The sequence below is a fragment of the Ochotona princeps genome, chromosome 28 (genome assembly GCF_030435755.1).
Source record: "Ochotona princeps isolate mOchPri1 chromosome 28, mOchPri1.hap1, whole genome shotgun sequence".
In the NCBI taxonomy this organism is placed as follows: Eukaryota; Metazoa; Chordata; class Mammalia; order Lagomorpha; family Ochotonidae; genus Ochotona; species Ochotona princeps.
The window spans coordinates 5,978,742-5,992,144 of NC_080859.1; the positions used below are offsets into that span (position 1 = coordinate 5,978,742).

At 45.3% G+C, this 13,403-nt stretch overlaps 1 protein-coding gene across 2 annotated transcripts in view; it reads right to left on the bottom strand.

Annotated features, from left to right (window-relative positions):
• The window catches only part of CCNH (cyclin H), a 28,258-nt gene extending 15,083 nt beyond the window's left edge, over positions 1-13,175 (bottom strand). For both annotated transcript variants that reach the window (XM_058656349.1, XM_004586215.3), the window contains exons 1-5: positions 12,984-13,175; positions 11,326-11,448; positions 9,070-9,143; positions 7,879-8,089; positions 5,094-5,257 (exon numbers count right to left, since the gene is read on the bottom strand). In XM_058656349.1, coding sequence (XP_058512332.1) covers positions 5,094-5,257; positions 7,879-8,089; positions 9,070-9,143; positions 11,326-11,448; positions 12,984-13,100 — 689 coding nt within the window. In that variant the 5' untranslated portion in view covers positions 13,101-13,175. The remainder of the gene's footprint in view (positions 1-5,093; positions 5,258-7,878; positions 8,090-9,069; positions 9,144-11,325; positions 11,449-12,983) is intronic.
• Positions 13,176-13,403: the final 228 nt, after the last annotated feature.

The window sequence follows — 13,403 nt, forward strand, 5'->3', positions numbered from 1 at the left end:
TCTGTTCGGAATGTTTTGTAGAATTCTGTAGTGAAGCCATCTGGGCCTGGGCTTTTCTTTGTTGACAAACGACAATCCAGGCAAATGGGAAGGTCTGTTCAATAAATGCTGTTGGGACAACTGGTTAATAGCCTGCAGAAACAAAAAGATAGACCAACATCTCTCACCATACACTAAGATCAGATCTAAATGGATAACAGATCTAAACCTACATCCAGAAACCTTCAAACTTTTGGAAGAAAATGTTGGAAACACACTGCAACACTTAGGGGTAGGCCCTCACTTCCTAAAAAGCAGTAGAAATCAAGACCAAAATAAACAATTGGGACCTCATCAAACTAAGAAGCTTCTGTACAGCTAGAGAAACAATCAACAAAGTAAAAAGGCAACCCACAGAATGGGAGAAGATCTTTGCACACGACATAGGTGATAGAGGGCTAATCTCCAGAATATACAAAGAGCTACAAAACAACCAAAATGTCAAAACAAACAAGCCACTCAAGAAATGGGCACGGGAAACGGGCAAACACTTCACAAAGGAACAAACCCAAATGGCAAATAAACATATGAAAAAATGCTCAAGTTCCCTGGCAATAAGGGAAATCCAAATTAAAACATCAATGAGGTACCACCTAACGCCAGTAAGACTGGCCCACATGAATAAAAGCACCAACAACACTTGTTGGCGAGGTTGCGGGGAAAAGGGATCCCTACTCCACTGCTGGTGGGGCTGCAGGCTGGTACAGCCTCTATGGAAATCAGTATGGAGAATATTCAAACAACTCAAATTCAACATACCGTATGATCCAGCAATAGCACTCCTAGGAATATATCCAGAACAATTGTTTGAGAAACCAACATGCACTCCTATGCTCACAGCAGTACAATCAGTAATCGCAAAAACATGGAAACAACCAAAATGCCCATCAACAGAGGATTGGATAAGAAAGCTATGGTTCATCTACTCCATGGAATACTACTCAGCTATTAAAAAAAACAAAATGCAGTTCTTTGTGGCCAAATGGGCCAAACTGGAAACCATAATGCTAAGGGAAATGAGCCAATCCCAAAAGGTTAAATACCACATGTTTGCCTTAATTTAAGATGATATGATGTTATGTATAACATGTTATGTTATGAATGTTATATGTTGTGTATAAACTAAAATTGAAATGTAAGTGAGGTGGTCACAGAAGGTGGCTAGGAACTCGCATTTACTTTTAACATATTGGTTACTCATTACTATGTCAATTAATTCCATAATGATGTAAATTGTTGCAGATGGTATGTTGGAGCTTTCAATTGACTGGGATGATACTCTGCTGGCTCTGTCGTCAGACCAGAGAGGGTATACCTAAGAAGCCGTTGAACTTGACTGGACAATAAGATGCTGGACTCTATGTTTGGTATACGCTTGCAATGGGGGAATCTCAACTGAACTTGAGCTGTGGTTATGCAACAAGGTGGAGGAATCCACCATGGTGGGAGGGTTTGGGGAGGGGTGGGGAGAACCCAAGTACCTATGTAACTGTGTCACATAATACAATGTAATTAATGAAGTAAAAATAATAAATAATTTTTAAAAAGTAACAAATGTCATACATCAAATTAAGAAGCTTCTGCAAAGTGAAAAGGCACCCAACAGAAAGAGAGTATCTGCAAACTCTAAAACAGAGGGTTAATATCCATGATCCATAATGAGTTCAAGAAATTCAACAGCCACAAAACACACGGTCCATTTAAGAAATGGGCACAGGACATGAACAGTCATTTCTTAGAGGATGAAATTCAAATGGCCAACAGATACATGAAAAAATGCTCAGGTTTACTAGCCATAAGAGAAATGCATTTTAAACCACAATGAGGTTTCACCTTACCCCACACAGAACTGCTATCATCCAAAAATCAAATAACAATAAATACTGGCAAGGATGTCGGGGAAGGTACTCAAATCCAATGCTGGTGGAAATGTAAACTAATGCAGTCAGTGAGAAACACCGATTCCTGAGATTTTGGAGACAGAACCTCCACGTGTCTATGTTAACATGAGGGTCCAGATAACCCTATCGGGCTGACTTCATTTCCATTGGGCAAATTCCCAGCAGCGCGATTCACAGTCAACCCAGATGCCCATCAACAGATGAGTGGATCAACAATGTGGTACATGCGCACTATGGAATACTACTCAATCATATAAAAATGAAACTGTCTTCTGCAACTAAATGGATGCAACTGGAAATCATTATGTTTAGTAAAGTCAGTTCCAAAAACACAATATCCTATGTTTTCAGGAATGTGGTAACTAACTCACAGAATACAAACCAACCTGATCTAGAGGTACGAGAGTGACACTCAGATTATATAAGGAACACTTAGGTTTTTAAATTTTCTGTTTTTTTTTTTTTCTATTCTTTGTTACCATTAATTTCTATTTACCATTGGTTGACACTGTCATTTAATGGAAATTTTAAACATGTGGAATAATAAATATATAGAATAATATCTATTAGAAAGTTACAGTAATCAAATTAGCATGCTACTGGTGAAAAACAGAAGTACAGACCAAAGGAAAGGAATCTAACCCTAAGAGTAAACCTACAAACAACTGGAGCTTGTTTTAAAAGGATGGTCTTTTTACAAATGGTGCTGGTTAACAAATTTTTTACCTGGAGATCAGAATAAGTCTCATGCTATTGCTAAAATCAAGTTATAGGAACAAATGACTGAATCCCTTCTGGTAGCTTTCAGGAGAGGTTGTTTTTTCTTTTTACACATTCTAGCATCTGCTAAGCATGTTTGGCACAGTGCTCCACTCTTCCATTTTCCAAGCTAGCAATGTGGGCTGGTCCCCCTTGCGCTCCCACAGCTCTGAATGTTCACCTCTTCTGCATGTACAGGACCTTGTGATGACAATGGGCCCATAAGGAAAATCCAGGAATACTGTCCTAAATTAGGATCAACTAGTTAGCAACCTTAATTCTACCCGATACCTTAATTCTCCTTTGCCACTTAATATGACTTGAAGATTTTGGAAATTCAGATGTGCACAGGTTTTGACAGGCCATAATTCTACCAACCAGACTGTCACACACAATCATTTGTCCAAGAACTTCCAGATCACTTCACTGGAGAACAGTGTGAGAAATCGAGATCTGGGCAAGAGGAATGCATATTATTTCTAGGCTGCAGTTCCCTTTAGGCTTTCCCAATAAAGCAAGAAGTGTGAGTGTGTGTGTACAACTGCATTCCTAATATTTCTGTGTCTTCACCTATAATATCATGAGGATCTAGCACTTTCTGGGAGTCCAGCTTTAGGTACTATCAACTCTCTGCATGGTCCCCTTAATCCAGTCAACTTTCTTTCAAGGCCAGCTTTATCAAGGGACTATCCCTATAAACAATAAGTGCTATTTCACTCAACAACAATGTGTTCACACTTTAGGAAAACAAAAAACAACATAAAAAACAAAAACATTTAATGTTATACAGCTCTGTCAGCTTCTACATTAGGCATTCAACTTGACCGCCCAGAATTCCCTATTTTAAAAACTGTCTTCTCTCCATTCCATTCCTATTATTTATTAGTTCAGACAGTTTTATGGTACCCAAAATGTAACAAACTAATATACATCTTTGCTTTTCTAAATATTTTGTTCTCTTGATATTACATACTGAGTTCCACTTATCACCAAGAATCTAATTCCAACCATCAGTAAACAATGCAAACCAACATGAATCTGATTCATTTAAACTCTAACACTTGGGAAAGCTGAATATTTCCATATGCTGAAGAACGTAATGGAAAGCCTGCCTCTTACCATATGCAAAAATCAAGTCAATATGAATTAAAGACCTATACATACCTGAAACTTTCAGACTATTAGTGTAAAACACCACAGACCATTAGGCAAGGGTTTTTACAGATCTGACCCCAAAAGCACAGGAAATATACAAATGGGATTTTAGCAAACCAAAGAGCTTTTGCAAGACAAACAAAAATTATTTACAAGCCATACAACTGACAAGGAGCTAATCCAAGCTATACCAAACACTAAAAAACCCAAAGAAAAAAAATACAATTACAAAATGGGTAACAGTTTTAAACAGATGTTTCTCAAAGGAAAACATACAAATGGCCAACAGATATATCAAAAACATACTCAATCATTCACCAGAGAAACACAAATAGAAACCACAACGAGACAGCCAGTTAGATCAGCTGTTACCAAGGACAAAGGGTAGCAGGTGCTGGCAAGGGTGTGGAGAAAAGGGAACTGCGGATGGGAACGTAAATCAATACAGCTATTGTGGGAAACAGGACAAAGGCTCCAAAACAACTAACACAGTACCACCACATTACCCAACAATCCCAGTTCTGGGAATATATCCAAGGGAAACAAACTTCAGCTATTACAGATACAGTTGCAGCCCCACATTTACTGCAGGACTATTACAACAGCCAGGAAATGGAATCAATTTGAATGTCCAGCCACTGATGAATGGGTTAAAAAGATGACACAGATACCCAATGGAATACTACGCAGCCCCCAAAAGGAATGAACTTTTAATTTGCAACAACATGAAGGAAGTGGAGGTCATTATGTCAAAGTAAAATGAACCAAAAACATGTGTCTAAAAACAGGTGATCTCACAGAAGAAATACAATTGTGGTTTCCAGACGCTGGGGAGACTGGGGAGGAGGAAGTGGGAAATGCCAATTTATGGCACTACACTGTCACCACCTACAGAGAAGGGAGAACTTCTTGGATTCTACTGCACAGTAGGAAGAGAATTTTTACCATGTAAATACTATTTTTTTTTTTTTTCAGTTCTTTTTACTCTGGCCTGTGGGAGGATGCATTTTTTCTCTATTAAAGAAACAGAATCACAATACAGGATTTTTAGATTTTCCCACTACAAAGAAATGTTAAACGTGTGAAAGGATATAATATGTTTGCCCCGAGTGGACACTGCACAGAAGCTCCATGAATATACACAAGTTTTATGTGCTAAGTTTTTCACATTAAAACAATTTCATTTTCTTAAAAACTGAGAATGCACGACCTGACCCAAGTTAAAACACAAATGAGTACCTTTCCATGGTGATTCCAGCCCGGGAGGCACTGGACAAGATGGCAGTCAGGGCGATCTGGGACGGCGTGTACAGGAGGTATGCGTCCGTCAGGGCGATCCTGTTAAGGAAGTCGTCAGCTGTTTTCCTCAGCATTTCCGGATTCTCCACCATGGGGTAGCGAGTCTGGAAACAGAATTCTCAAATATTACCATATCTGGGAATTTAGTGGATTGACAAACGGTCAACACTGCTTACATTAACCAGGAAGCGCTTACCACAGAACACTTTCATAAATGTCAACTCCCCTTGTTACGTACCACCAGGAAAAGATCTTACAATGAGTCTGTAAACATGATCACAATGTAGCAAAACTGCAATCATTAAGTTATGAATGCTTAGTTAACAATCTGTCCTCTTCAATGTTATCCTTTAACTCATGACTTCCAAATTTTTTCTGAACACAGACCACAGCAAAAATAAGCACTTGAGGGTAACCTAAGTGAAGTTCCTGGCATGTGACACTACACTCTGGTCACATGACCCCGTCTCCAGGCACCTCTCCACCGGAGAAGGGCAAGACAGGAACTCAGGTAATATGAGGCATTCCCAGGCGACAGCTCAGTCAGGTGTGAGGTCACACTCGGAACCGCAGTCCCACCTCACTTTTTCAAGAAAATCCTATGGAAAAGTTTACTTTTGCAAAGAGGTAAATGGAAAGGAATCTTGGTTTGATTAAACAAACTTCACAACCAACTCTGCAGTTACATTCTCCCCCAAGGCTTACCCTCTGACTTGACAAATTCACACACTCTGAACGCAAAGGCCCTTTGCCGAGCCCCTGCTGTTCTTTCACATTGGTTCCCTTCTCTTCGGGAGTCACCCCGTCAGTTTTCCCTCTCCCAGGGCCTCCTGGCCTCACTTTCTCACTGAATTTTCTGCCCCGAGATGCTGCCAACACTTCACCCAGGCAACCCCCTTACTTCAGAAAAAGCCACACGACGTTACCGATCTTCTAACACTGCCAAATGACCATACTGTTTTACAAAATGTGGACTTCCAAGTCTCCGCGACTACGGGAAGCGTCTCTACCGTCTCCACCTCTCTCACAAAGAAAAACATGACTTCCTGCCATGACCAAATCCTTGGTATCCTCACCAACACTTTCAGCTTTCCCTTCCATTACAAGCAGTCACTCTTCTAAGGCCCAATCTCCAATTCCAGAGGAAACCTAAACTATACATTTTCTATTTTTTACTTGACTAGCTTCCTGCACGAGCATTTAAATATGCATTGCTCTCTTCTATCAAACAAAACCAAACCAAAAAAAATAAAAAATAAGCCTCCTTTCTCCATATTTTTAGCAGTTCCCCCATCTTCTCAACCACTTCATTTTTATTCTACATCACAGAAGTTGTTGAACCAGAAGGCCAGCTAAGGCAGTGCTTCCAAACCTCCAGAGGGGGGCGCTGCTGCCAGCACTCCCTCCAGGCCACAGAGGCAGGGGACAATCTGACCCGACCCTGGGTAAGCCTACTGTGTGTTTGCCTGTAACAATCTCAATCTCACACACACGAGGTACCACTTAGGTAGGCGTGAGTTCACCCTGCATCACAAGTGGGCAACCTTCGCTGTGCACAAATTCACATTATGTGCAATTAAGGTATCGGCAGGCTGAGCCACGAGTTTGCCATCAAGATTTATTAAGCTGTAAAGCCTACCAGGCCACCTGCTAACCCTGGACAGGCTCTTTGCTCCGATCTCACAGCACCGTCTCTGCAGCCTGGACTCTACCCGCCACTGAGCGGCAGCCCTTTGTGCCTGTCGCCCGGGATCCCTAGGCTAGGGCTGTGAACTCAGGAGCACCAAGCTTTCCTGAAGGGACCATCTGGCCAGGGAGGTCTCTCTGCCCAGGACGCTCCAGGACGCCTTCCCCAAACGTCCCTCCTTGCTCTGCATTTCACTGTGAACAACTCTGACCCGTTTCCTCAGACCACCCAGCTTCTCAGGCCCAAACACCTTAGGTCGCCCTTGATTTACTTACAGGTGTGATGCTTACTTGTATTTTGATGCTTACTAATTCACAAAGCATTAAAAAATAGAAGTCAGTTAGCAACCTCTTAAGATAAAAATCAAAATTTCTAACGATCCTTTAAATCAACCAGCCCAGATCTGTGATAGGATAATTCACACTATGGGAGTAACCTTGACTGCTTAAAAGCATACTACGGTGGCTGAGTCAGAATTTGCAGGTCACTTTATCAGAAACTCTGCAAAGCCCATTCAGAACTCAGAATTAGCAAGTTCTCCAGGTAATTCTGACGTTCTGAGTGTGAAATCCAGAGGTCCAGGTAAGAGTCACGCACTGCATCCACAATCCAACATTACAGGCCATCAACTTGGATTTGGGGCCTGATGCGGTAGCCTAATGGCTAAAGTTCTCGTCTTGCATGCACTGGGACCCCCATATGAGCACCAGTTCGTGCTGTTCCAATTCCCATTCAGCTCTCTACTTGTGGCCTGGGAAAGCAGCCGAGGACAGCCCAAAGCCTTGGGACCCTGCACCCGTGTGGGAGACCAGGAGGAGCGCCTGGTTCCTAATGAATTCAGCTTTGGTCATTAGTCACGTGGGGAGTGAACCAGCAGATAGCAGATCTCTTTCTGTTAAGCCTGACTTAACAGAAAATGAAAATGAATAAATCTTAAAAAAAAAAAAAAAAAAAAAAAAGTGTGGCCTTGGCATTGGGGAGTGAGTCGGAGAGCAAAGGGGCACATTTTGAGAGTTCACTTTCCACCAGGACGCTTACCTTTAGGTCAATGAGGAAGCCCTCAAATGGCCTGTAAGGATTGTGGACAATAAGGTGGAAATTCAGCTGCTGTATAAGCAGCAGCTCGTATTCCAGAATCTGCTCCAGCGCCTTCTCCTGCCCGAGAGGACTCTCCCGCAGGTTTCCCACAAACTGGGCACTGGATACGTTGAATTCATCCACTTTGCAGGCCAAGAACACACAAGTGAGCCTAAAGGGAAGAAAGCAAGGAGGACACGAGGGTGAGTAGCGAGACATGGACTTACAGCAGGAAGTATCTAAATATTTTATATCTAAAAGCACTTTCTAAAACAGCATGACACTCATGAACAACCACTGTAGACACAGCAGGAAGTTTTTAAAAACCAGTTCAAAACTTTCATCTGTTAGGAAACATCAAACAAACGATAAAATGAAGCTCAAAGACCAGTACATTCCACAGCACTGAATCTCGGCCCAAGGGCAGTCCCACAGGTCCAGTTCCCCCTCTCCACATGGTGGAGCAAAACCATCGGGGGAACGCGTGCTCTGCACTGAGGCGTGCACACACACTGCACCACAGGCAGACAAGGGCAGGTCCTCAGAAACCCGGGGAAGGCTCTCAGTGAGATGTCTCCAAGGGAAGAGAGGGGGTCCTGATTAGGTGGGGGCCCAGCAAACTCACCTGGCCCCTGTCTGAGGTTTACAGTGGGAAACTAGGAAGAAAGCTACTAGAAAATCCATATCGGAGGTAAAAATTGGAGCCTAATCCTGACTGGTGGGAATAAGGACACACGAGCAGGGACAGTGACTGACGGCAAGTCGTGTGATGACACGCTGCATGTCCAGTTACAAGCACAGGTTCGGCAGAGCCGAGACACTCAGACCTTCGCTCCCGAGAGCAATGCAGCCATACGATCTGTGAAGTCGGTGAGTGTGGTAGGGCCAGCACACCTGACCTCAGAGAAGCTGGGAGAGTGAAGGTGGCACTAACAAGAAACAGCGAGTCTGAGAAAAAGGCATCCGAACTCGGGCAGGATCAAGTGTGGATGTCGTCAGTCCGACAGGAGTCACATGTAAACAAGGATCTCAAGTTCTGAGCAGAATAAAGAATCAGATCCAAACAGAAGGCTAGCTCTCTCACTCATACACCCCCCCCCCCCCCCCCAAACAGCATTAAAGTCTTTAATGAGAGAATTAAACTCAACTCACATAATTGTCCGGGGATGATATTCCATTACTGAGTTATTAAGATAAAAACGCTTGAAATACATACAAGCTGTACCCTGGGGTTAAAAAAAACAAACTACATATTATGATACTATTCACACATATGCCGCATGTTTCTTTAAAAAAGTTCATTGTACAAATACCCGAACTTGTCGATTCTTTAATCAGAACAACCTGTGATGAACTGTGACAGCACCAGAGCCCAACAGCCTGGTCGCTGCTCCTTCCTGGTGCCTTACAGCAAGCTTCCCCGTGGCCACTGGATTTCAAATGCACTTGTTTATATTTATACTTCAAACTAACAAAATTTTCCTAAATCAGAAAAAAATGCAAATGTACCGATCTTGTACAAATGTATGAACAGAATGACCATGCCTGTGGTAATGTTTTCTCCATAAACGCACTTGAGCTGTGTCCCCTAACCCTGAGCACTGCCGTCAAGCCACGGATATGCACCTCCCGTGCAGTGAATGCTAGCTCCGTGCCCATCACAGGACTATCACCCTGGCCCAACCCTCCCCGCAGCCTGGCTAGCCATCACCTCGCCAGAGCTGAGAACCGAGTACTCACACGGCAAACTGACCAAGCTCACGTCATCCAAGAATGGACAGTGCCGGATTCACCACGACCAGTCCATACTCGCAACCAGTAAACTATTTAGTAACAGTGAACTACCCGTTTATTTCACGATGAAAAAAATCATTTTAGTTGAAAACAAAATCTAGTTTTGTCACTTATACAAGATTCAGTCATAAATACACGTGCTATATAAATTCTACAAAGTTGTTCACTCAGGGACTTCAGAGTTTCATCCAAAAAGATCGCTTAAAGCAACTACTTCGTTTGTAGTTTTCTTACAACAAAATGGAACCCAACGTGGAGACAGAATGAAATCAAGTTTACCTAAAATCCTCGATCGTGGCTCTCCTTGACGAAGGTCTAGTAAACTAACACTGTAAACACCTTTATCCCTAACTGCCTCGATACACTTCAACCCTCTTCAACTAGAGTTATTCTCTAGTGGGACATGAAATCACTCAGTATAACTTTGAAACTTAAGAATTTCGCATTTGATCTTCACAACAAATGAGTAACAAGCAAGTACAACTCATTTCCATTTCCACATCCCCTCTACTTCTACTCTGGTTTTTCTCCTTTATCTTTCAGCCTTTTTAAAGGTAAGGTTTATGTACTTACTGTAAACAGTTACAGAGAAAAAAGACAGGGCAAAGAGATCCATCTTCCACCTGCTGCGGCTACCGGGGCCAGGGCCGGGCCAGGGCTGCGCTAGGCGGGAGGAGCTGCACCGGGGCTCTCCTGCGGGTGCCGGGGCCCCAAAGCACTGGGGCCTTCTGTTGCTTTTCCCCAGCTCTCAGCAATGCACGGGCAGCAGCCTGCACTCCCAGCCACCACCATACAGGATGCTGGTGCCGCAGGCGGCAGTTTTATCCACTAAGCCAGCATCAACCTTTATCTCTCAGCTTTGAAATTTCAGCTATCTATTTCTCTTTATCCTTGTAGATTATCAGCAAAAGTGGGGTCCTCAAAATGACACCTGACACAACCATTAGATAACTTTTAAAGCCAAGGCCAAGTCTCCAGTGTTTCTACGCATCAATTTTTTCAAAAAATCTTACAGGAGCCAGCATTGTGGCACAGTGGGTTAAGCCTTGGCTTGCAAGCTGCCATCCCGTTTAGGAATACCAGCCAGCTCCTCGCGTCTCTGCTTTCCATCCGGCTTCCTGCTAACGCGCCTGGTAAAGTAGCTGAGGATGGCCCAATTATTTGGGACTCTGCCGCCCATGTGGGAGACTCGGGTAGAGTTCCCAGCTCCCGACTCCAGCCCAAGGGAACCAATGCATGAAGATCTCGTCCTCGCTTTCAATTAAATGGAGCTTTACAGAAAATCTTGTGCATGGCCTTCAGCTGGGGACTGATTACAGCTGATGTTTCACACCTGTACTGCGCCGAGGCCGCATTGGCCGGCGTCCCCGCTCCAACGCCACTGCTCACTACAAAAGAACCGGAAGCAGTTTTTTAAATCTTTCTGTGAAATAAGCCATCACAGCACATCTTAAGACCTTTCGATTATGAAATGTGAGTGGGAACAGCACAAACTAAACAAATACAATCAAGGCAAAATTGTTGAGAGTATTCAGAGCTTAGCTACGAATTTAGAAAAGTTGAGATTTTCAAAGTCAGTAACAGGACATTAAACTCCAGCACACCAGAACTTACCACAACAGACCTTGGCATGGCTGGCTTAAACACAGAGCAGAATTCCAATAACCTTTTCTCATAGTATTTGCAGAGTGTTATTTCTTCAGGAGGTTCAAGAAAGATTGGATCATTTGGAAGAACCTTTGGATCGAAATTACAACACAGGTTCAGTGAACTAAACACCTGTTAAAGCCTTCTCTGCCACAAAAAACACAAAACAAACCAAGGAAAAGCCTCTTCTGCCAAAACGAAACTTAGTTTATGTTAGTTATTTAAGAAGTTGGGAGTTCTTGGAGTTCTTACGTTATTACACGCAGCTAATTCCTGCAGCCTAGCTCTTTTACCTTGAGCCGAAAACATCAGACACAACCAGGCATTTTAGGAGGGTTATTCCAGCAGGACCGCGGTGGGGGAAGAGCAGTGAGGCAAGGGGAACATGGAGGCACTTCCAGCGGGCCAGGAACAGGACTGAGGTGGCGGTAAGGCAGCGAGGGGAAGGACAGATAGAGGTACCTGGGGATCTTTATGTTCAGGTGAGCCCGCAAGGCGCAGGGGGGCAGCACTGGGAGGCAGTGAAGGCAGGTGCCAGGGGATTGGTGCCTGCAGGTGAATGCCTGAGGATAACTGGCAAGCGGGCTTGGAGTTGGGGGATGCGATTCTCAGGTGATGCCGGATTATCTGATTGATGAACAGGTGGAATGACTCCGGGTCCAGGGTGGCAGGGTCTCCATGACGATCTATAAATTGCTCCCTACAGTTTATACCTCCAACAAAAGCAAATATTCTAGGCCTCATTTTCTCTTTAGACTTGTTCATCATAAAGTAAACAGCTTCAAGAAAATGTAAAGCGGTGACTGCGATTACTCAAAATCCCAGCCGCACTGCGTGAAGGTAGAAATGACTACGCGACTGTATGCATATGCTCACAGCACCGGTGTCATTATTTTTAAGAAAAAAAATAAACACACACAGTTTTAACGGCTGTACAATTTCCAACATCTCAGGTGGTCAGCCACGTTAACACAACTGAGACAGCAAGCAGTTGCCAGGTTTTAGCAATTCACGTTCAGCGGTAGACGTTAATAGAGCTGCGAACGCCATGATAGGAGACAGACCTGGGTTAGGAGGAACCCTTGTGAAAGCCTAGCGTCCCTACAACAACAGGTGGTGGAGTTATCGGAGACTGAACGCGGCTGGGGCCGGTCAACGACCACAGGGTTTTGGCTATCCCTGGCAAAGAGACAGGTCTGGCCAAAGGTCTCCTGTCGGTCTCCCTCGTCCGATCCACTCAACCTCCAACTCGCCGGAGGGGTTTCCTTAGAGACCCGAAGCCCGATAAAGTTCATTTCCCCGTTGAAATCTTCGCCACGACTCGCATCTCCAAGTCCCTGGTAGGCCGTGGGGCACACACACCCCGCTCCGGGCGCGTTCCCGGCAACCTGCGCCACGACCCCCTTGCACCTGCGGCCCCCGGGGTGCCCGCTCGCCCTTTCCCCGCCGCGAGCCCCACGCACCTGTCCCGCACTCCCTGCCCCCCGGGCTGCCCCTGCGAGCCCCTCGCCCTCGGGGGCGGGGACGCCGCTGTCCGCCTCCGGGCATGGCCGGGGAAGGTCGCCCGTTCGCCCGCGCCGCGGAGCCGGAGGCTGTGGCCGCCGCCCGCGCTCGGGACGCCTCACCTTGCCGTTCGCCACCACTTTGCACTTGAACTTGCGGTTGGCGTCGGCCCGGAGGCGGGCCAGCTGCTCCTCGCTGGCGAAGGTCCAGTGCCGCCTCTGGCTGCTGTTGTGGTACATGGCGAGAAGCACCACACGCGCTCCCGTGGACCCCGACTCCGCGGACGCGGCGGCGCGCGGGATGACGTCACGGTCACGTGCCGACGGCCTCGGCCCGCCTGCGACGCCGGTGGGCGGAACCACGGGCCGGCCCGCCCCCGCGCTCCGGGATCCGGGGACTCGGGGTGTCCGAAGGGGGCGGGCTTGAGGGCCTGCGAGGACTGACGTACCCGGAAGTGGGGTGAGGGCGTCCGGGGTGTCGCTGTGTGAGGAAAAGATGGCGTTGGGGAATAAGGCTTGGGCTCGGCTGAGGGACCCGTGTTC